The following is a 25,002-nucleotide window of genomic DNA, read 5'->3' as shown; positions in this document are numbered from 1 at the left end:
ATTTCCATTTAGTTATTTAATTCAAGTTTATTTATTAGGTTTTCAGGATGGAATTTTTTTAGAATTTCTTTGTTAATTTCTATTTGAAGCTGATTACCTAAATCTATAATGTGCTTGTACCAGGATTTTTTCAGGATATACCCTTTTCCAATTATTACATTGGTTAAAAAATTAGTGAGTCTGTTTGGTGGTTGATTTAGTACTTTACGGACATAGTCTATGTGCATTTTAAGAGTGTAGCCATACAATGGTGGGATGGAAGTTTCCAGGTATAGGACGGGTGTGTTTGGAGGCAGATAAAATAACCTCTTTATGAAGTACGTATTTCTGCAGCTTCTCTACTTCTTGTAAATTTAAGTAGCCCCAAACCTGTGCGCTATAGCATAATACTGCTCTTATTGCACTATTAAAAACTTTAATTTTGTTATCTAATGCGATATTTTTATTCATTATTAGTTTACGCCTATTAACACTATTAACAGCAGATTTAGCTTTAGCTACCTTTTCTTTACTATTTAGTTTGAAATTGAATGATGGATTAACGATAATACCTAAATATTTATAAGAATTAACACACTGTAGTCTGTCTCCCTCAAAGAACCACTTATCATTTTTTTTCAATCTTGCCTCTGCCCTCCTCCAGATCATGATCTGGGATTTATTTAAGTTTACTTGTTTTTGACAAATACTCGTATCAAAACATTCTACTGCATCATATTGCATCAAAATATTGTATAAAAGTTACTATTGGGGACTCTAATGAATGAATTTCAGATGGAAACTCCAATTTGAACATTTAAAACGATCAAAATACTCTTTTTCATTGAATGTAAGAGATTCGTAAATACGAATTGAACTAGTATAGACCCCCAGATTTTATGTATCGAGCCGGTTCGCAAGACAATAAACCTTGGCGTTGACTCTGAAAGAGAAAAGCAAGCCAGTGAGTTGAAAGAATAGCAAGAACAGTGAGACAAGGGACAGCTGTTTCTTTCATGACTGAAAGAAAAATGAAAGCGAACTCCATGAATAGGACGAGGAAAGGTGGACTTGTTTTTCTTTAAATGGGAGCAGGATGCGAGGGAGGGATAAGTGACGCGGATCATATCAAAGTGTCACCTAGGCAAAGCAAGAGAAAGATCCGCATTGCAGTTATTATTTTTTGTTTTTAATTAGCACCCAACGGTGTTTACAAAGAATAAAACACATGAACACAGGAATAAATATCTGGTATGGACACTCACACGACCTGCTGTCTCAAAGATCCAATTCTCAAATTCTCTACAAAAAAAAAAAAAAAAAACACATTTCAGCCATACCTAATTCTCATCACATCAGATCTAATTCTCCCCAAACTCTTAATAAGAACCTTCAATTGAATTTGCAGGAAAATATTTCCAGTAAAAGTTGTAGATTTAAGGGTTTGCAATCACTGTACAGTGTTTAAATTAAATGGGAGAAACCATTTGCAAATATATCTTAAAATACGGGCAATTCTATTTGGTAATGTGGCACATCTGATCAGCTGTATTTAATCTAATTTGTGTTGGTGCCGAACTGTACAAAAAGCAATATTGACTTTCTAGAGGAAAGTCTAAATTTCAAATAAAAATAAGAAAGTTTAAAAATAAAATCTAGGTATGCAAAATGAACACACTAAATTGAAATAAAATCCTAAGAGCCATTTTTGAGAAAATCCTATCTTTTTAGTAAAGCCATACTTCTGGTTGAACAATTACGACTTTTGGCATCCTCTGATGGCATCCCAAGTTAATCATCAAATTACACACGAAGACGCTGACACTCAAAAAACCCAAAACTTAAAATAAGAAACAGTAAATAGTCGAATTCAGAAAATGGCTCCTGTAATATTTCGCATTGCCTCCATTACTTAGAACTGAATATAATATAATATCAGTGCACCCATTGAATTATCGATTCATTTTTCATCTTCTCGAAGGAGAACACTCTATGGAAGAGAACAGAAAAAGAAATTAAGGTAAATAGGATTAAAATTACATTGTAAACTGTAGAACACATCGATGTTCCAGCTAGACTTATATTTATACTACAGGACAATGCCGAGCTGAACGAATGATGAATGATGACAGACTAAAATGAATGATGATAATTTAGGAAGATGGAAGGGAATAAAGCAAAGAATCTGGCTTCGAGCGATAGATCCGCTGGAATGTGTTTTTTTTAACTCCTACGTTCGCTGCCTTCTTGTTGGCTATCTCCAGCGCAGTTCGACAGCGAACGCTACGGTAGGGTTAGAGCTTGTCTTAAATAGAGAGAAAAGGAAGCTGGATTATAGTAAAATAAAAAATAAATTTATTATCCTGGGACTATAGTCCTCTAAGAATAAAAACATGTACAGTAGGAGGCCCTATTAGTTTGGCCTGTATTTTAGATATTTATAAATAAAAATAAGCAAGCATTTACAAAAATAAGAATTAAAATTAAGGAAATAAATGAATACAATTATAATTTCGGAGAAAGCTGGATAGAAAAGAGATAATTGGACAGAAGGGATTTAAAGATGGAAAGGGTAGGAGCAAGGTGGACAGATGACAGATAGTTCCAGAAAGAGGTAGCGTGTATTAGGAAGGATTTGTCAAAGGATGAAGTACGGTGTGAGGGTATTACGGGAATGGATTGAAGATTTGAACTTGAAGAGGTGGAAAATATAAGACGACGTTTAAGATTGGATGACTTGGAAAAGGAATGAAGCCAAAGAATACTTCAACTCTCGTAGCAGTGCGAAATGCGAAAGTCTCTGGAAATGCTGAAAATAAATCTTATGAGGCATTTCATGAGACGCTTGAGCTTAGTTTCAATATCACCAGAAAGACCGCCATACACTAAGAAACTATAGTCGAAATGGGTGAAAATAAAAGAGGAAACTAGGAATTGCCGGGTCTTAATCGGAAAAAGGTGACGGGAACTATTAAACTGCTTTAGGATGTGGATGGAGCGGCGAGAGATTTGGGAAACATGGTTTTTCCAGGATAGGTTTTGGTCAAAAGTGATACTGAGGTTCTTCTTCACTGAGGAGCAATATTACATTGGGATATTATAGAGGAAAAGATTAGGAAGAGGAGCCAATGTTTTAAGAAGCGAGTTGGAGCCAATAACAATTGCTTTGGTCTTTTCTACATTCAGAGTAAGCTTATTGTTCTTGGCCCAAGCTGAGATATTATTGAGGTCTTCTTGTAGCTTAAACACAGCTTCAAACAGATCCGACGGGGAAAAGGATAGGTAAATCTGAAAATCATCAGCGTAGTAGGTCAAACCAAAACCTTTCTTAACGCTGGTAGATGTGCCAAACTTCTATTGTTAAATTACTGTTGATAATGCTATAAACAGGGTTTGGACGCATTCGCTTATCACTTCCGATGACCGATCTGTGCAGATCGCCCAAAATTGTAACTGTAATCGCGGCTTACCCTATTAGCTAGAGAAGCACCGTTAAATGATTTCTGAAATTACTAGTTCCTATTGCGAAGAAATCAATCCGGTGGAACAGCCACCGGACTGTTGTTTACTTACTGTTTATGCCATTGTATTTTCTTTAAACAAATAACTTGTTGCGAGAATAAAATGATTTTATAGTAGGAGCTCTAAAAGCCCTGCTACACCTTCAACCGCACTAGAATATTTCCTGAATCAATGTCATAATTACGTTATACCTGTGTCACTGAGACGCTTTCGCGACCAATTACAAAGCCTCAAAAAAACTGTACATTGAAAAGTCTATTTGAGAACTTAACTTTATCACTTCCTTGGAATCTCTTTTAAATAAAGCTTCATGAAAAAAACGTTACAAATAACAATAAGTGGGTGGACCTAAGTCCTAAGTAAGTGTGTAAATAACTTAGGCCTACCATTTTCGTAAAAATTGGGAAATACTGAAAACTATATTTCAGTACCTAACAATAAAAGGAAACTTCCTTCTTCTTCTAAAAATGACTTTAAATGAACTATTAGGAAATGTTTCAAATAAAATTATAGTAATTATAGTAGTCAATAATTCTATCCATTCAAAGAAGAAAATTCCAAATCAAGATCCCTCCCGTTTGCCTGTTTTTCTACATTCTAGTACAACCTCGCCCTAGCATCTAAACCAGCGTTTCACAACCTGTGGTACGCGTACGCAAGTTCCTGGTTGGTGGTACGCGAAAAATAATCAATAATGGCGGACACAAAAAATTAAATCATAAAAATATCATACAAACGTTTTTTCCTATAATTCATAAAAACTATTTTAATTAAATATTATACAGTAAAGTTGTTAATATGTACTGTAATGAGGTTAGTCTGTCTCGAGATATACGAGAAAATATAATAGCACATTTAACGGGATTAAAATTGTCTTTCATGGAGTACTTTCCCAAAACCCGAAAACACAAATGATTTCAAACCCTTTCTATAAAGAAAATTTAGGAAAAGCCACAACATTATCAATAAAAGATAAATAAAATTTAATAGAATTATCATGTAACTTAAATGATAACTATGTAAAAATCTGCTTAAAGAAAGTGATTGTAATGAGTAAGCTCTATCCGAGCAACATTAAATTTAATTTTTAAAAAGTTTTAAAACTAAGAGTTTACACCTTACAATGTTTATGAAGTGAACAGATACATTATATCTCTATACAAATAAAGGTGATAATAGTAAAATAGCGCACTCGGAAAAACAATGTATTTCGTGAAATATCATTTTTACGAAGTGTACAATTTAGCATGATGTACTACCAAGTGGTTCGCGAGCCGAAAAAGGTTGGGAAACGCTGATATAAACCAAATATCAAATTTGAATTTTCTTTAATTCCCTTGCTTTCTAGTTATGCTGATTATACACCAATCTCACAATCGTTTTCATGATCAGGAGATCTTAAATTTGGTGATTCCGGTGAAAAATTGAAATCTAAAATTTGTGCGATTGAAATCTTCCATTTACAAGGAATAACACAGCAATTAATAATATTCTTCAAACCAGAGAAAAGAAATATAAAAGGAATGATAATGGCAAAAAGAGAGAAAGAAGTCGACAGTATTCTATACCAGGTCAATGCGCCGAAGCTGTCATCGACAGACTGTAACATGTACAGTTCAGTTTAACCACATAATAATGGAGAATGTAACTAGAATATCTGATATTGTAACTTAAAGACTAATCCCAGAATATCGCATTGAGCAAACATACAGGCACCTAAGCCGCTTAAATTGACAATTTACTGTAGATTCACAATAAGATCGGCCCATTCCTAATCATCCAGCAATACTCTCTCATTTTATTTACATCTTGTATTTTGGTACAGTTTGAAAAATTTCTAAATAAATAATTAGAAAAAGAAAATTAATGCAACAAATATATGAGAGTGCAATGAGTACGCCAAGTTAAAAGAAAATCGTGGTAGCCACATGGAAGAGAATCTCTAAAACAGAAAATTTAAACTGACACTACCGGTTGGTCGCTTTTTTCAAAATCCTCAGCATATCTCTTGGAGGCATCATGTCTAAATAATAATAACAGAGTTTATTCTAAGAAAGAATAAAAATAAATATTAAAATTGTAGGGTTGAAACCTAAATATTGTCAAATTTGAACATTCGTTGATTTCCGTTACTGAATGATTGACTAAATTCAAACTCAAGCAAAGAAAGATTAGCACAAACCTCTTATTCTGACTCGGGGGACCACAAAACAGTGGAAACTTGAAACCAAAAATCGGCCCAGCCAGTTTAGTAACAGCAATAATAGAATGTGCACTAACTGTATATTCTGGTGTAACCTGACTCAAATATTTTAATGCTAAAATTTACCAACTGAATGCAATTATATTTGGAAGGTAGATGAGCTCTCTAGGGTATCACCGATTGCGTTTGGGCACTCGTTTGGAAATATGTATATTTTCCTATTAGAATTCTTTGGGGATTGAGAATTAATCAAATTACCTACCTTTATGCCGTTGCGATAAAAATTACTAGCTAGGTAAGGACAATTTTTTATTTCCCAAAATCAGACACATTGATTTGTGATCTCTGTTTTTTATGTATCACGTTTTCAATACTACAGTGAAACATTTGGAAGGGAAGTCCTTCATTTTAATCAAAGCCAGCATATTTTAAAGAAAAAAAAAATTAAATAACATTATAAATACATTTTTTAAGTATAATAAAAAATAAAAATAAAATTATAATAAGGAAAACAAAATTTCGTGTGAGAATTGTCCAATTGAGAATTCAGTCCAATGACGATCATGATGAGTCGGTTAGATAAGATTCTAATAGGGCGGCTCTTAAGACCTACGCCACTGCGACCCCTTTGGATCTATTGTGGCCCCCCCCAACTTTAGAGCTCGCCCTCCAGACTCTTCCGTTTAATCAGACTCTTAATTCTGGAGAGCGACTCCTGGGTAAAGCTCACAGGACCTTGGTTTTTCCTCCCCGAGAAGTAACATCGTTAGCCCCAGACAAACCTCTGACATTGACACAACACGTGCAGTGCCGTTTACTCCTCTTCCTGACAGAACCTACAAAGGCTATCATCTGCCAGGTCCATGCGATGCATGTGTTTTCTAAGCCTGCCGGTTAATAGGCCTAAAATTATCCTTATAGCCCCACGGCCTTGACGAATTAATTCTGCAGTCATCCTTGGTGAATAGCCCGTTATGAACTCCTTCGCCTGTCTCTGCCCTGTTGTGGCAAGGCACCACTCCTGAGACCTAGTCTGCACCCATAGTTTAATGGCCACAGTCTTAAGGTACTTGGAGACCCCAAAATAGGGCTCCGGGCGAACGAAGTGTCCTGCAGGGCCTTCTCTGGCCAATAAATCTGCCGCTTCGTTTCCCTTGTGTCCTGAATGACCAGTCACCCACACTAGAAAGACCTTATTTTCGTCACTAATTTCCTTCAGGGCACCCAGACAGTCCCTTACTAGTCTTGAATTGACCTGGTATGAACCGATAGCTCGCAGAGCCGCCTGGCTGTCCAAGAAAATTACGACCTTAGAATTAGTTATTCCTCGTGCTACAATATCGGCAGCACAGAACCTAATTGCAACTAGCTCAGCCTGAAAAACGGTAGCCAGTTTTCCTAGGCTAACCGAAAACCTACATTTCGGCTTCATCCCGTGCACTCCCGCTCCCATTCCTTTCTCTGTTCTGGAGCCGTCCGTGTACCACATTGAGTCCCCCACAACTGGAGGACCGCATCTCCAAGCCTCCCGGTCCCAAATACAGACTTTGAAAGGCTTGTCGAGCTATACTTGGGGGGTCATAATTTCCGAAGGCAGGCCCAAAAGAGGGTCAGCCTCCAGTTCCTCATATAGCCTCTGAATGAATCGGTTAACACAAGGAAACCTTCCACAAACAACTGCTGAAGATGGACTTCATCAAAATCTGAAGTCACTGGCGCCAGGAGCCTTTTTCTCATCATTTAGACTTACCTCTGAAATGCTCTTACTGCTTATTGTAAGCCAAAACTTTGAGAATCATAAAGAGAATGTAAGAGAATATCGTGTCTCTTCAGATCAGATTACTTGAAATTCTCCTCTCACTAATTCACTTCTATACTTCTCTATTTCCCTGATAACTTCAACTTTTCCAATCTTCTTAGTTTTATGAGCCTTCAATTGCATTAAAGAATCTCGTAGGTACAGTAAAGTGCAACGGCCCCCTCACCCTAAAGAACTCTGTGCATTCCATTTTCCTGTAAGAGTGATGATCTTGTGCAGTGTGGGTGCAAAGTTATGCATTTTAATGGAGCAATTTTCTCCAAGAAAATCTATAAAAAATACTTCATAAAGCAACATAAATCTTTTATAGTAATTAGAAAGAATAAACTAATGGATTATCATGCAACTTTAGTAATTATTTAGAAGAGTTAACAACATGTGAACAGGAGAGAATAGATAACAATAGGTGAATCTGCTTCGTGATTTTTAGCAATTAAATATTGCGGATTTATAGTATCGAGATTTGGATCAATATATCGACTGAATTTGTAGAAACGATGAATTGTTAGAACTGATTTATTTTTAGAATCGTCACTATTGTAAGCCCATAAATATGGGCAAGTCTCAAACTAACTAATTAGTTAATGTTAACAATAAAGGGGACCGCCCTTCGAGGCTCCCACCAGATGGGAAACAGTAGATAATATTGATGCCCTTCTCTTAGAACTATATCTATTTCCTCGACAACGTTGCCGCACAATGTAGGTGTAACTACACAATAAAAGCCAGTTCTAAAAGTAAACATAAAACCGAACAATCAAATAAATGTGTGCCACAGCTCTAAAACAGGAGAATGTAAGCCAGTAATAGAGTAACAAAATAACAAAGTCAGTTTGAAAAGAGTTAAATGAAAAAAAATGTTCTCCTTGTTATGTTCGCTAATAGATCGCAGAAACATCGCTCCAGTCGACTACAGTCCTCTCACCAAAAAGTTATGATAAACTTTAGTAGCAAAACTCATTTATATTTTAGACGTTGACACGTTCTCGCTTGATGATTCAACTCAGCCACATCCTCTTCCACTGCCTCTACATCCCATTTTACTTTATTTAATTTTTATGTTTTATCTTTCACTTTTGGTTAAACATTTGTATCACAATTGCAATGAAAGACTTGTATTCCATTTTTACAAATCAAAGTTCACTGATTTTTGCCTCCTCTCACAAAATTAGGTGAATTATGTTATACTTCATAAGTTCAGAACAATAATTCGCAATTCGAAAAGAATACTTCTAGTAGATGACTCCGTATCGCAAATTTCTATATAGAATTTAAAAAACGGCCTACGATAACTAATAGAGTGCTTCTTTATACAGCAATAATAAGCAAACAAACAATTTAAGTCAAAGTTATTTATCAATTTTTAAGTCAGTAAGACGTTTCCGGGTTGACACGTTGCCAGGTGTCAATCCGTGATTGTTTTCTAATCTTTGATGTCTCGTATTCATGAAAAATTTAAGGCGTGCTGGTGCTTTGCCCTCAGCGCTCTAGTCTGGCGGAGGCTCTTAGTAACCTCCAGACTTGCTCATCAGGGGCTATTGCCTAGGGAAGGAAGCCCTAGGATGTATACTGTGAATGCCTTAAAGGTTTATGTAAGGTACAATAAGCCTCCTTTGGCTGCGGTTCCGTGAGGCACAGGTCCCGTCCCGATATTTTTTAATGGTTTATGTAGGTGTGTATACGTAATGTCAGTATGGCTGTAAATGTGTATGCCTTTAGGTGTAGGGTGTACACTTTTAGCCGCCTCTTACGACAAGCAGGGAGTACTGAAGATGTATTCTAAATCTCCCATCTACAGGGATCAATTCAGTAGAACTAGATGAAACTTACTCATGGTTTCAGAAAAGTACATCTGCATGAAAAAGTTTAAAAACGCGTTTATTTAGACTCTAAATAGCAGAGATTTCCCTTTAAACTACCTGAGATTGTTGCTGGAATGTGTGCAGGACTTCAGAATTTGATTTTTATAACCTTTATAATCACAAGTACTGTTATACATGCTTTGTTACAATTTAGACGATAACACAGTTTCGTTTTACTAAAAACATAATTCCTAAAAACTGTTCTAAAATAGTTGTAAACAATTTTATTACAATCTTTGGCCACAACAATTACAATTTGAAAAGGTTCAAATGACATCAAATTACATGCATTGCAAAAGGTTTCTGCTTCAGGCGAAATGTGTTTAAAGAACACGGTTCATGTTTCCCTTAATGGCAAGGCAACTTAATAGCTTTCGTCCACACTGTAAAGTACCTGCAACATCATCTACAGAGTTCCTGATTCTACAGTTAGGCAACATGATAATAACCGCTATTATTGCAAATAAAAAAACTATTATAGTAGTGCAATCTAAGGAAATTTGAAATCTTAATTTACAACTCGTAAAATGTATGGAAATTTGATCAAAAAGTCTAAGTCACTGACGCCTGCACTTCTTAGCGCACTGCTGACCTCAGGGCGGTGTTATGTAGTCCAGCCAGAGGAAGAGAAAAAGAGAATTTACTCTGTTAGACCGATTTCTAAATTAAAATCCCTGACGAAATGATTATTGACGGTTAGTTAATTCTTAAACCAATACTTTTGTAATGCTTTTCGAAAGGTGTTTCTCATAAAAAGAAACTACTCTACCACAGACAATATCTCACTTGTTTAGGAGAGTTTAGTGTTTTAGTTATAAGTTTGGACTGATAAGTGCGAGATACCCGGTTCGGGTTCAGCGTTTAGCTACATCATTTAATTGGCAAAATGTTAAATATATGAGATTACGCTCTCATCTACAGTACATAATTTGGAGCTGGACCCTGCCAAAAAACTAGGTGTTTACTAGATTTACTTTACTTTGTTCACATTAGTTTTAGTAAAAAGGATTCGAAGTATTCCAGGGTGGAGTCAATCTTCAGGATATAACTTAGCGTGACAGAAGATGAAGCCAAATGCTTTTTAAGGAATAATCTTTACAATTGGTCTAAACATTCATAACCTTTAAAACCCCACATTTGACGAACTACTACTACCGACATTTTAATCTAAACAAAAATTATTATGAATATTGGTAAAAACAAATACTTTCTTTTATCCATTGTATCCCTGATCGGATTTTCATCCATCTGAGGTAGATTAATGAGTTTTGTGTAAAGATTTCGACTTCACTTAAGTTTCCGTCTCACACTGAGTTTGCTGACTTATGAATGAAAGTTTGAAACCGGTCAGGGATGCAATAAACTTGAGTGAGTGCTAAGACGGATAAAGTCAAAGATATCATCCAGCATTGCCAACCTAACCACATTTTCAAATAATTTCTTACGATTATTTAGCGAGGTAACAGTCAAAACCACCAATTCTAATGCTACGCCAACTTCCGGAAATCCTGAGTTTCAGTAAGGCCGTGAAGATGGCAATAAATTTTTCGAAACGTTGGTAAAACTGTATGTTTTATCAATTTTTACCAATCCCTCGCTAAAGTAAGAAAAGAACATTTAAATTTCGACAATAAATTTCATTCAAAACACCGAGTAAAATTAAAAATATTTCTGAAATGCAGATTATAACCGGACCTATTTAATTTGGAAATAAAATTTAAAAAAATATGGAGTAAATAGTGAAGCGGGAGGTAATAAAAGAAAGAGGAAGGAGCTGAGCTGGCAGGATCATGGTATATCTACATCTTGCTGGATGGGTGCACATTAGAGATAGTCCTCTCTTCAAGCTTGTGTTAACTCCACTTAGCGCTGCGTCAATTATAACTGCTCTGCAAGTGCAATAAACAGTAATGACCGGCAGGTTAGATACATTTCTTTTTTTAATCTTTACAGAAGATAAGTCTAATGAGAAACGTTATGACGGAAATTTTCATCAAATCTAAAATGAACATATTACCACACAAAATACCCTTCTTCAGGAGGAACCTGGACTATTTAACCTTTCAGAGATTTGGCCCTACTAAGGGTTTTCCAGCCTCAGTAACCACAGTGTTAGCTCAAAGTTAACAGCAATTTAAGATTAGCAAAGAAACCGAGCGCAAATGGCCCATAAACACACTGAATTCTTTTGCAGACGCTGATATCGTACGGCTCAACATCACCTTGAGAGCTGATCTTTTTTTAACACAATGGACTTTTTAAAATCATTCTACTGCGCACCTAAAATTGTGCCGTTCTGTGTAAAAAATCTATTAACTCCACTTTTTTGAAATATCAAGTGTCAAAGCATTTGGTTCAGTCATAGCTTTTTATATTTATGATAAATTTCCCAAATAATAAAGATGAACAGTATTAAATGGCACAATTTTTGGTAGTCATTGAATAATAAATTATTTATTTCTGAAGCCTTTGTGATTAGCTTAAGTAAGTCGTTGCAATAATTCTACTCAAATTCAGTAGCAGCCGCTGAATGATAACAGTAAATTTATTAGAATTTATAAGCGGAATTTAAAAAAAAAGAAAAAAAAAAGTACATTATTTATCTCATTTCTCCGTTTTTTATTGAATGGAGTTTATCAAGTTGTGCAGTGAACAGTGCAGCATTATTACATGATTACTCGTATTGTTATAATGCATCTCTTCCAATTCAAAAAATTAATTACTATTATTACATAATTTTTGTATGAATATTCATAATGGTTCGATAATTATAAATTATTAGAATCGTTCATTAACAAAATTAAGCTCCACAAATGTCCTATAATTATTGTTTATAATGAGAGAAAGTAAGATCGTCCATGGCCAAATCATTACAAAATCATTTTATTGTTCCTCTATTTTTCGGGTACCATAGGTTATAACGTTCATGATCTTCGTCACCAATGGTACCTAAATCATAGAGTAGCAAGAAAATGTTTTCTACATAAGACTTCCCTCTGGCCATCTTCCTCAAGGCCTTTAACAAGCTCATCTACACTTAAATAACTGTTTCATTATATTAATTGTAAGTTATTCAATTCGTGGTCATTTATAGAATATTTTTTAAAGATTTGTTAAGAATTTTTTCAGCACTGGAAAGTAGTAATAATAAATTAATTTATTTCTCTTCTTAGTTCAAGGCGCGACAATAACTGTGGTCATTGGCGCCCGTAGTATTTTTCAGAGCTTTTCCTACCACCAGGCAGTGAACTGTACGTGGTTTTATGCACAACTTGGATAATTCATCTATGACAAAGATTAACAGATAACTTTGAAAAATTTAGCCACTTTTACTACTGTATGGAGTATAAATTGACGTTTATATAGCCTGATTGAAAAGAGAAACTGTTAAAATTGATGGCATTAATTAGATATTACGCTTTATTTATTTTTCAATATGTCCTAAAATTAATTGTCATCCACTCAGGGAATTGCCCACATCAACTTGAAAAGCAATTATCAGAGTCATGCCTAATCATCTGCATAAACAAATGATTCACATGTTTACATTGCGCGAAGATGAAAACTTCCACTGGCTCTGTAAATATTATTTTTTAATCTCATAAAAACTTTTAAAATCGTACATTCATTAATAATTTTAATCAATCCAAAGACTGAAACTGCAAAAAACATATATGTATCATACATAAAATAATACTCGAAAATGCAAAAGAACAAAAAATTGCACTCCAGCATTGAAGTAAACAATTAATCCGATTTAATTACTGGAATATTTTGTCACAATAACTAAATAAATATTTAGAACAAGGCTATTTAAAATCGTGACTGGAATTTAAGCAGGATGCTCTACGACTCGTAGGGCCATGGGTGCCCTTCTTGACTGTTGAAGTTTACATCGATGGAATTCCCGAAAATTTGCTTGAAAGTTCATCTCTGCCGTGACTACCAGGCTAAGGTAAGCTCAATCCAATAGGAAAGCAGTAGCGGCAGTTAAAATGAAGAAGGACTTCTTGAAAAAGAACTCTGATCCTTACGTTCGACTCCTTGCCTTCCCATTTTTCACCTGCAGAGGACGGACTACAAACTATTGTCTACTAAACTGCTGTTTGGAACAAAAATATGAACCACAACATCTACCAAAAAAAAAGTATGCTACAGCCATCATGAACTGGTTTAAGAATGCATAAGAAATCCTGGTCACAAAAAAATTGAAAGTGAAAATAAGAGATCTCAAGAAGTTGAGGGCAGAAAACCCAGATTGATGTATAGTGATTGATCTTCGTTTCTTAAGAGTAAGGAGTCACAATTTAGAATCTGCGGTTTTGACTGGTGGAAACGAGTTTTTTTGTTTTTCTTTGTAATTCTTGGTGATACAAACTGAGGGAGGCATACCTCAGTTTGTAAGGTGATCAGCTGAAGATAACCCGTTTGAGGTAGACTAAGATAGATGTACTGTGAGACTGTTTAGGTTCTCTAATGTTAATAGTGCCATCTGTCTGACCGGCTGTGAATTTCCGTTCACTAGGATATGTTTGGAATTCGTTTTTAGTTTTGTGGAGGTCCAAACTTGAATAGAGTGTACAAAGCTGTTACTAGATTCCAAAAAAGTTATTCTCTGAAGTGGATATTTAGGGCAATAGGATATTTAGGTTAATTCATAAACTCGAATAACTCAGATTTAAATTAAGCTATCTTCCTGATGTGAACTCAGTTTTCAAATAACGGCAATATCACGATCTTTTTCGTTACATTTCCAGGTCAAAGAAAATCCTTGTTCTAAAAATAACCACAGAACGCGTGAAAGGGGTGTTCAAACTTTTCAACAAAAATAAATTGGCTTAGTTAATTTATTAGAACGTAGTATTGGGGGAGGAGAAGGAGAACTAGTATTGGAGGGAGGAGCACAATATGTTGGAGGGATACGGCTAACCGACCAGCAGTAGATAATCCAGTTTGCTTGATGGGGTGATAGCTGACGGAGACTGGGTTACCATAACAGTGTGTTAGTGTGAGGTAGTGAAATATGTGATGGATAGGTTCCCCTCCTTTGGGGTAACATCGCACCCCCGTTCGCGCACTCTGTGCACAAACTCGCATCATACCGCGGCGGTATCTTGGTTACACTTCCTCTGTCACACCACCACATCGACCAACCTTCCTCATATTAACCTATCAACTACATATAGACAGTTCTATCTCACTCTGGCTCCTCGCTCTAAGTATACCCTGGGTTTCCCTTTACACGGAATTCCTGGATCCCTTCAGCGTATGAATTATTCAATTAATAATCGACAGGGCCGCCTCCTTGCCTCCAGTGTGCAAGAACGTGCACTTCGAGCGATGGTACCTCGCCGCCTCTGCAATATCCTTTCCTTGCCTCCTATCACCCCTTTTTCATCCGCCATGTCTAGGAATATTTTATGAATTTTATTTTCTCGGTCCTTCTTGACTGAGTTCCTTCAGACTCCTCATTTATATATAAAGCTCTGAGAGCAGGCAGAAACTAAGGTTAAAAAAGAATAAACAGTATATTCTTGTAGAAACAAACAAATTGAGTCGCGAGAAAAATACTTAGATAAAAAAAAAGAGAGAAGTATATCTGCAACAATATTAACCAGTTTCATACCTACCTAATTTGACTTGATTTTCGTATGGATGGAATGCGATTCCAGATCATTTTTCATGAAAAAATAAATTAGAAATAAGTTGTTTTCTGGTTTTCATTTTGGTTAGGCATTGTTTGCTAACTCTTAAGTGACAGAAGAGGAGGAAATAGACAGCGTGGTTCGGTCTACAGTTCTGGATGATGCCGTTCATTCTACCCGTTTATCACGCATCTTTCCTCTGATTCTGACGAGTTTCGCAGTTGTATCCATCATCATTTTGGTGCCAAGGATTTGACTTCCACTTCTATTTCTGTCACATAAGTGAGAAAGGTTTCATGGTCGGTACTTAAAAACATTCTTCATTAGAATTTATGTTACTTTTTTCTTTATTTTTTTTATAAAGGTTATAAAATAAATGTAGTAAATTTAAATTCGATTCAAATCTTTACAGCAACCTGATGAACCTATCTCTGATAATGGATGGAAATACTAAACAGATAAGAAACATCAGCATAAGCGTGATGCGATGGATAAAATCAACGACAGGGGTGTTAATGCTGTGGATCAGCAGTTTGCATAGTGTTCCATAACCTACGAAATCAACATTAAACTCTTTTAATAAGGAGAAATCCATTTAAAATGTTTACTAAAAATTGTTTCAAAAATCCAAAAATTGAAAAGATTTCCGCAGAAAATTATTTACGGTTCAAAGAATCAAAAATTTTGTTTGAGCTCAATAAAACTATATATTCCTCATTCATCATCACATTCTAATTTTTTGTTTTTTGCACAATAACAGAGATCTCGGAGCTTTTTTCAGCGATCTTCTGAGGCGCCACGGTAGCCGAGCGAGTTAAGAGGTGAGACCTGCAAAGCTAATATGTATTGTGGTACTGGGTTCGATTCCCGGTCTTTAGGCCTTGGATTTTATTTAATGGTTAATAAAAAGAAATTTACAGTAAAGTATGTTTGCTAGTCGCCTCCGTCCACGACACCTAATTGGTAGTTGGACGTTAAGCCCCGCCTGAAAAAATAGGCGATTACTTTACTACAGTGATCTTCTGTTACAGATAATACTGAGCTGTAAGAAGCTCTTAAGAAGAGAAAATGTAAGGGCTGGATTCGAGCCAGGGATCTCCGCTTGTGAATTCAGCACGCTACCACTAAACTAATCCCTTATATATTGATATTATAACTATTATTATTATTATTATTTCTATTTTATTTTTTTAAGAGACCTCAATCATATAGGTGAAAATTCAATTCTACAAAATTAAGACGATCAAAGTATTTTTGTATTGTACATTTAGAGGATGAAAAATTAACTATTCGAATTTACTGAGGTATGAAGTTGTGCACCAACCATTCAACACGAGGAAACCACCACATCTGAACAAGAGCAACTTCCGTTTTTGAATTGAGCATTATAAAATAAAAGATCTACTAAAAAATAGCTGATATTAATTTATGGGAATTCCCGCGGGAATTTAATCATATTCCCAGACATTTTACAGCAAAAGCGAGATCGTAACTATTAGTCTGGACAGCGCTGCAATGCAATAATTAATGCAATATCCAATATTGAAAATTAACCTGCACAGAGGACAGAGGTCATATTCAGAGCAATAGATTTAATTCAAAACATTACTAATGTGGAAGTGGTGTAAATAAACCAAGACCAACGCGGCCAGGTCATTCTGGGATAGTGAGCGAAATGTGGGTGGTGCGGGGCTGGAAAGTGCGGGCAGAAAACCCAGAAGGGTCATCAATACTGAAGTGTTTTTGGGCCGGCACAGTAATACTCTGGAGTAAGTGTGTAGGTCGGTTAGGACGGCGAAACAGTCTGGTTAGGTGTTGGTAAGCTTGAACAAGCACACTCAGTTTGCATGTTGGTGTCTCGTGCGGCTGCAGACCGCCCCAATTTGTACTAGCGGCCGATATCGCGCTACAATTATTATTTCTCCCGAGGGAAATACACTGGTCCCTGTCACAAGCGTCCTCTACTCACCATCTACTGCACTTTCTTTTAGCTCTAATTTCCATTCACACAATTGCACCTTTGCAATAAAAAAGAAATACCATCTTTAATGGACCGTACACTTCTTAATCTGCACTTTTCACTTTAATGCACTTTTAGGTCTGAAAGGTTTGTTTCAATTCTTCTAACTTAATTTATCTAATCGAAAATTCTGATAATGATTAAAAATTTATTCTAATAACAATAATAAAATTGCATTATGCAAAATTAGATGTAGATGTGAAACACACAATGACTTTTCACTATTTACTAATTTAAATTTTTGTGCGTAAAAAAATCGTTAAAAAAACCCAAATTTTATTCAGTAAATTGGCATTTCCGCTAAACCTATTGTCTAATAATTCACTAACAATTGTATTCTTTTAAGTAAGGCGCCACGGTAGCCGAGCGGCTAGAAGCCTACAAGCTATTGAGTATTGTGGTACTGGGTTCGATTCCCGGTATAGGCCTTGGATTTTATTTAATGGTTAACAAAAGAAATTTACAGTTGCCTTCGTCCACGACACCTAATTGGTAGCTGGACGTAAAGCCCGCCCGAGTAAAGACATTGCTTTACTTTTTTTGTACTTATTATTATAAGTATTATAAAATAAGTGGACAGTACACTGCGCCTAAATGGACAGTTCTCTGCACTTAAACATTTTAGAGAAGAACTACTTCCTCCTCTAAACTGCCCTAATAGGCATTTTCAAAATATTGTGCGCATTAAATGCATGAAATTTAAAAACAAAAACTATTGTAGAAGCCGGTATCAAGAATTCCAGAAGCGGAAAATATATTCAGTGAACTGGCATTTCTGGATCCTAATTTTTTTGATAATTTCAAGGATTTTCCGTTTTCCCGTTATACAGTTCACACGTACACCGTGTATTGGATCCAGATCAAAACAACAGGATTCTGTGCAACGGAGTTTATTCAACCAAACAATTCTCAACTCAGAACTCGCAACTCGTAACTCGTAACTCGTAACTCGTTTCTATGAACAATAAATATAGTGTACTTATATGAATATAAGAGAATAGAACTAATGCTAACAAATTAACAATGAATTTGGCATTACCACATTTGTCTCCTTCTCCGGATCCAAAACCCAAAACTAGATACAAAATATACTGCAAAACTGAATACTAATAATGTTAACAAACTAATCATATGATAGTTATTCCAGTTCTCTAATTAGAAACATATGTTATCTAAAATATAAACCCATATGTGGTGCACTAACACCCTCCACCTTGAAACGATCGGGATGTTTCAACGCTCTTGATTGTAAAATTCGTCTTCCAGGACGAAAATCAACTTGGACAATGGTCTCTCAAACTCAGACCCATTGTACCTCACCACAACCCTTCTGACGCAACCATCTTCACTTGTTTTTACTGCCGTTATCCTTCCCATCGGCCACTGACATCTAGGCACCGCCTTGTCAACTACAATTACTAGATCACCAACCTTGAGATTCCTTTTTGGAATAAACCATTTTTGCCTCTCCTGTAAGCCCAAAAGATATTCGTATCTCCACCTTTGCCAGAATACATCCGCTAGATATTGGACCTGTCGCCATCTTCTTCTACAATAATTATCTGCGGAACCGAACAGTCCCCAAACAGACGTGGCATCTTCTTTCATCAACAACAGACGATTCGGTGTAAGTGGTATACTAGATGGATCGCTGGTCATTAAAGTAAGAGGTCTGCTATTTATTATGTACTCGACTTCGCAGAACAGCGTTAACAGTGCGTCGTCGGTTAAACTCTGCATTCTCGATATGGAGCTAAGGACCTTACGGATGGTTCTAATCTGCCTCTCCCATACTCCCCCAAAATGGGATGCATGAGGTGGGTTGTAAATCCACTCAATTCCCTTTGGTAAAAGCTCCGCTCTCACTTCTTGCTGTTTCCACTTAATTATACTATCTTTTATCTCCTTTTCTGCGCCAATGAAATTTGAGCCACAACACATCTTATCACCTCGACTCTACCTCTTCTAGCTATAAAACGTCTTAAACAGTTAATGAAAGAACTGGTCGACAAGTCTGCTGCTACCTCCAAGTGAATAGCTCTCATGGCCAAACAGGTAAAAATCACTCCATATCTTTTTACTTGGGATCTTCCCTGCTTCACATAAAAGGGTCCGAAGCAATCTATCCCGGAACAAGTAAAGGGCGCCTTTGTTCGGTCTGTTCTCTCTGGGGGCATCTCGGCCATCAGTTGTTCCATTGGAGGCCCCTGAAGCTTCGTGCACCCAATACACCTGGAAATTACTCTTCGAACAGCTGCGTTTCCTTTCACTACCCAAAACTTGTGCCTCAAGGCAGCTAGCACTGCATTTCTTCCTATGTGCCCACTCTTAAGATGATAGTCTCTTATAATTAAATCCGTTACGTGATGCTTGTACGGTAGTACTATAGGGTGCCTTTCGTCCTCTGTGAGCCCTGGCACTTTCTTGAACCTTCCTCCTACTCTAAGAAATCCGTTTACATAAACTGGGTTCAATCTTCTTATTGAACTATTCTTACTCACGCGATTGACCTTGCGTAATAACCCAACTTCTTCCTTAAAGCACTCGAATTGAACGAACTGTATAATAGCTGTCTCGGCTGCGTTTGTATCTTCCAGCTTCAAATAGTCAATCCTTTCGACCCTACCTCTCTTACGCAAGAACTGTTTGAATTTGAGATACCAAGCAATCGACTTCACGAGAGTCCACCAGCTTGAGAAATAGTTCAGCAACCTCTCAGTCGGAGAAACACTGGCATCTAATCTGGAGCACACTACTGATTTCTTTATCTCCAAGTCGTCGGTTGACAAATCCCAGTTGACTGGTAGACATGGCCACTCAGATTCTTTCTTCCATAAGAATTCTGGGCCTTTCAACCACCTCTCTGATTGGACCGCCCTCGATGCGTCATCCGCAGGGTTCAGTACTGTATTTACGTATTTCCACTGACTTGGCTCTGATCCATCTCTTATGACTGAAAGGCGGTTGGCCACAAAAACCTGAAACCGGCTCTTTTCATTATTGATATATCTAAGGACGGTGGTACTATCCGTCCAAAACGTTACAGAGTTGATTGGAAAATCTAATGCCTCGTATAGCATTTCATTGTTCTTGACTGCCATGGTGGCTGCTGCGAGCTCTAATCTGGGGATAGTAACCGCTTTCATTGGAGCTACTCTGGCTCTCCCGTAGATGAAGGAAACATGCACATTGCCTTGAGAATCGAGGATTCTCAGGTAACTGGCCACCCCATAGGCGACTGCACTAGCATCCGAAAAGTGATGCATTTGGGCTAGTACAACATTGCTGAAAATTCGCGGGACATAACTCCGCTCAACTTTGATGGATGAACCTCGTTTCATTCTTTCACACCAACCTTCAACTTGTTTCCGTACATTAGGGTCCAATGGTTCGTCCCAGTCGGTCTTCATTTGGCTCAGATTCTGCAATATGATTCTACCTTGCAGAACTAAAGGTGAGACTATGCCCAGCGGGTCGAAAACACTTGCTACCAAACTTAGTAGCTTCCTACTTGTAGACGGGGCTTGACGCATTTGAATCGCCGCCTTTAAACAATCGTCCCTCAAATTCCAACCTATTCCCAGAGCCATCACTTCTAAATTGCTAGGATGCTCCTGAAAATTCTGATCATCTCCAACTAGCTTTCTAACTAAACAGCTGGGACTTACAAACTTCGTTAACGTAAACCCACCCCGGGAACATAATGTTCGTAAGCCAAGTGCGTTATTCGCAAGAGCTTCTTCATCATCCAGGCTCTTAAGGCAGTCATCTACATAAAAGTTTCTCCACACCGTCTGCACAGTGTCCTCGTCAAACTCGTGTCCATTATCTATAACCGTTCTCTGCAGTGCGTAATTTGCAACACTCGGAGAAGAGCATGCTCCGAATAGATGCACTGTCATGCGAAACTCCGAAGGCTCAGAGTCGAAATCGTTATTTTTCCACCATAGAAACTTCAAATAATTCCTCTGATGCTCCGGAACCAAGACCTGATAAAACATTTTTTCAATATCGGCTACATAGGCGTGCCGACCTTTTCTGAACCTACACAGAACGCTGATTAAAGAACTTGTCATGTCGGGACCCTGAATCAAAGCATCATTTAATGAGATTCCTTTATATTTTGCCGCACAATCAAAAACAACCCTAATTTTCCCTGGTTTCTTTGGGTGATACACCCCAAAGTGTGGTATATACCAAGAATGCCTGCCTACACTGTCCGTAGAGTCCATTGGCAACTCTTCAGCATTCTTTTGGGTAATCATATTATTCATAAACTCGCAATAGTCTTTCTTATATTTCAGATCTTTTTCAAACCTCCTTTTGAGATTTGCTAATCTTTTCATCGCGTAACTCTTGTTGTTGGGTAATTCAGCGCCCTTTCTTAGCGGTAAAGGAATTTCGTACTTCCCTGATTCGCTCTTAACGCAGCCTTGCTCTATTATGGACATCCACGTCCGGTCTTCTTCAGAAACCCCTAGCCTTGCTGAGTTCACTTCAGGGAAATCCTTTTCATACAATTCTGTTAGCAAACTGTCGAGGTTTTGATTTTTGAGTTTCAAACTGTTGACCCTCTCTTTACCACCTCGATTTGTGCAAGGTGCCCCACAGATCACCCATCCTAATCTAGTTTTAATAGCGAAGGGTTCTTGCTCCGAGGAAGAGTGTATCACATCCCATGGTTCCAGCGCCTGCGGCACGTTTATCCCAATCAAAATACCTATTTCTTCATCTAAGTCTGGTATGTCTAAGTGACTAAGGTTATTGTAACCTTCTAGATCCGATCTTTTCACGATATCACCCTTTGAAACGGGCAGTTCCTCAACCACGTACACCGGTGGTAAAGGTATATGATTATTTTCTTCAAGATCGGATATTAACAATCCGCTAACCAAACCACAGTTTAACGTAGCGCTCTTATGAATCGTAGCGACTTTCAACGGTATCAAATGGGAAGAGCCTCCCTTAGGGTCCAGCTGCAATGCGAGGTCTTTCGAACAAAATGTCACCGAACTTCCGCTGTCTAGAAAGGCATAGGTCTCAACGGACCTGCCATTTGAATCCTTGATTTTGACAGGTACTACTGACATTCTGTACGACCCAATCTCATTAACCCTGGCACATACTGGCCCCCTGCCAGTCTCAGCAAGACTCTCCTTCGTTGTGAAGGGATACTCTTTGTGCAAAATAGTAGGATGTTCACCTTGACATCGCTTGCATCTTAATTTTTCAGAACATTTTCTAGACCGGTGTCCCAACTGTAAGCAGCCAAAGCATAGCCTACGTTTCAGCACAAACTCAACCTTTTTCTCGTGATCTTGACTGCCCAGCTTGGCGCATTCCCCGGTCCAATGAGGATCGCCACAAAAATAACACTTTTGCAGAGGTTCTTCTTCATCAGCGAAATTAAACCCTATGGCCTCTCTCCTACTAGAATCTTCTTTCCCAACGCGCTTTCTGGCGCCCCTTTTAGATCCCAAATCTCGAAACAAGTGTCTACCGAATAGTGGATTCATCCCTATTCTGGCTTCAGTCTCAACAAAGGTGACTAAGTCTTTAAATTCAACAGCCCTTCTCTCCACGTCCATAATCTCATCGGCTCTTCTTCTAAATCTTTCCTGCGCGTTGAATGGTAATTTTTTTAATATCTTCCTCAACGTTTTAGGGTCTTGGAGCTCACTTTTACCGAAAGCTCGGCCAGCAATAGCGTTTTTGCAGCCTCTCAATAAAATAGCAAAATCATCAAGTCTTTCGACATCGTCGGGTTTGATGTCTGGCCATTCTAAAATTTTTCCGATGTAAGCTGGGATTATCTTCTCTAGATTTCCATATCTCCTATCTAGCAGCGCTCTTGCTTCAGCATACCCTTCCTTTGGGTCCATATACATACACGCTTTCACGATGTCCCTCGGTGTACCTACAGTATACTGCACGAGGTAATTTAATTTTTCTTCATCGTCGGTTGGCTTTGATCCGATGACGCTATCGAACGATCTGATAAACCCAAGGTACTGGGTAACATCACCGTTGAACTTTTGAATTTCAACTTTTGGCATTTGCCCCTTTAAGTTCGAAGCGATAAACATTCGCACAAGGTCTTTCTCCAAGATGTTGCAACCTGAATGCCTATTTGGACCCCAAATACCGCTGACTTTTGGTGACTTCGACACCCTACTTCCTTCTTCATACTGTTCTAAAACTTGGTCTCTAGCCTTAACCTCCGCTAACTCCGCTTCCAACAAGAGCTTTTCCTTTTGTTGTTTTAGTTTCAACTCCTCGTGTTCTAACTCCTGCATTTCTTTCAATTTGGCCTCCTTCGCCGCTATTCCAGCTGCTGCTGCTGCTTCCATAGCTCTTTTCTCTGATATTACACTCTTATTTGAACTATGAGCACTTTTGGAACGCTGAGTGTATTCCGACACAGCTGAGACACTGTCTTCCGGGCGAATAGAACACTGCGGAAACTGGTCAAGTTCTTCATCAGCTTGTTCAATTCGCTTTACAAGTTCCGCTTTTTTACCCGTTACGCTGAGCCCCCTTTCTTTAAGAACTTGTTTCAAGGTTTTCACCGTTAGACGTTCCGTCATGATAGTTTTCTTCTAGTGCCAATCGAAGAAACAAAACTCTTGCAAATTTTCAAATTAAAATTAACAATATAAACAAACCAAACAATAATATTAATATAAACAAAAACAACAATACCATATGATTAAACGCATAAAACTAAAGACAAACATTTACGTTACTACTAGCAACCAAACAAATACTAATTATAAATTAAATAAATATTGTCCATAAACTCTTGATCACAAATTCAATAAGCCCTCTAATTAGAATCTTCTAATAAGTCCACCTTGAAGAAATGTGAAACTGTATTGGATCCAGATCAAAACAACAGGATTCTGTGCAACGGAGTTTATTCAACCAAACAATTCTCAACTCAGAACTCGCAACTCGTAACTCGTAACTCGTAACTCGTTTCTATGAACAATAAATATAGTGTACTTATATGAATACAAGAGAATAGAACTAATGCTAACAAATTAACAATGAATTTGGCATTACCACATTTGTCTCCTTCTCCGGATCCAAAACCCAAAACTAGATACAAAATATACTGCAAAACTGAATACTAATAATGTTAACAAACTAATCATATGATAGTTATTCCAGTTCTCTAATTAGAAACATATGTTATCTAAAATATAAACCCATATGTGGTGCACTAACACACCGAACAATTTGGAATAACCACTTTGTCTCCAAAAACGAATATTTTCAGTGAGAACTCCGAATCAAAAGTCATGACGATCTTGACAGCAATCTCTTTTCTTTTCAGTAGATTAAGAGAAAATTATGATTTATTTATTTATTATTATTATTATTACTAAATCTTTTAGAGGAATCCGAAACTGCAACAACTATTGCAACAAGCAAATGCGATATAAGATAAAAACATCATGAATATGATCGGAGAAAGCACCCAGTGGTGTCACTCCATTAACGTGAATATACTGTACTGCCCTTATGATGAGAGTAGATCGCGAAGTCTTCTCCTCAATCTCCTTAGAGGATTACCTGGTAATGTGGAAGATATAGGTTTTCTACGAGAGGGTTATGATTTTTGTATTATTAAGAGTATTTTTTACAATAAATAAATAATTTGAAGATCTTTAGTTGATGAAAATGTTTGCGTTTCAATAACCTTCTTAGTAGGTTTTCTTATCAGATGAATAACCAAATGCCCATTGGAAAAAAATAAAGTTTGAGTCAGCAAGTGTAGTGCATGAACAGCGGAAATCAAATTTCTCTTTGCATCTAAGTAATAAATCAACCTCTGATGATATAAATCCAAAACCGGTCAGAAACATGAAAAATATCCTTGATACGACAGATAAAATCAACGGTATTTTGCGGCAAGTCAGACCAAACCGAATTTTAAAAATCTAAAA

The 25,002-nt window shown here is 37.1% G+C and overlaps 2 protein-coding genes across 13 annotated transcripts in view; both read right to left on the bottom strand.

Moving 5' to 3' along the window:
- LOC141448166 (dystrophin, isoforms A/C/F/G/H-like) overlaps positions 1-25,002 on the bottom strand; it is an 898,384-nt gene that overhangs the window by 130,542 nt on the left and 742,840 nt on the right. The gene's annotated exons all lie outside the window — the stretch shown is intronic.
- LOC141459534 (uncharacterized) lies at positions 17,408-24,231 on the bottom strand. Of its 3 annotated transcripts, XR_012461506.1 has the most exons (3): positions 24,116-24,231; positions 18,090-24,031; positions 17,408-18,005 (listed from the first exon to the last, which is right to left on the bottom strand). XR_012461506.1 is itself a non-coding variant. In XM_074138728.1 (2 exons), the coding sequence occupies exon 2, from the start codon at positions 23,635-23,637 to the stop codon at positions 18,949-18,951; it is 4,689 nt and encodes a 1,562-aa protein (XP_073994829.1). In that variant the 5' UTR covers positions 23,638-24,031; positions 24,116-24,231; the 3' UTR covers positions 18,012-18,948. The 3 variants fall into 3 exon arrangements, 1 of the variants encoding a protein (XP_073994829.1); XR_012461507.1 differs by lacking the exon at positions 24,116-24,231 and having other exon boundaries at positions 18,090-24,074; XM_074138728.1 differs by lacking the exon at positions 17,408-18,005 and having other exon boundaries at positions 18,012-24,031.

The sequence above is a fragment of the Rhodnius prolixus genome, unplaced genomic scaffold, assembly GCF_049639745.1.
Source record: "Rhodnius prolixus isolate KJV_2025 unplaced genomic scaffold, Rpr scaffold_1, whole genome shotgun sequence".
In the NCBI taxonomy this organism is placed as follows: Eukaryota; Metazoa; Arthropoda; class Insecta; order Hemiptera; family Reduviidae; genus Rhodnius; species Rhodnius prolixus.
Note: the sequence above shows the minus strand (reverse complement) of the source record. Positions and strands in the feature narration are given on the sequence as shown.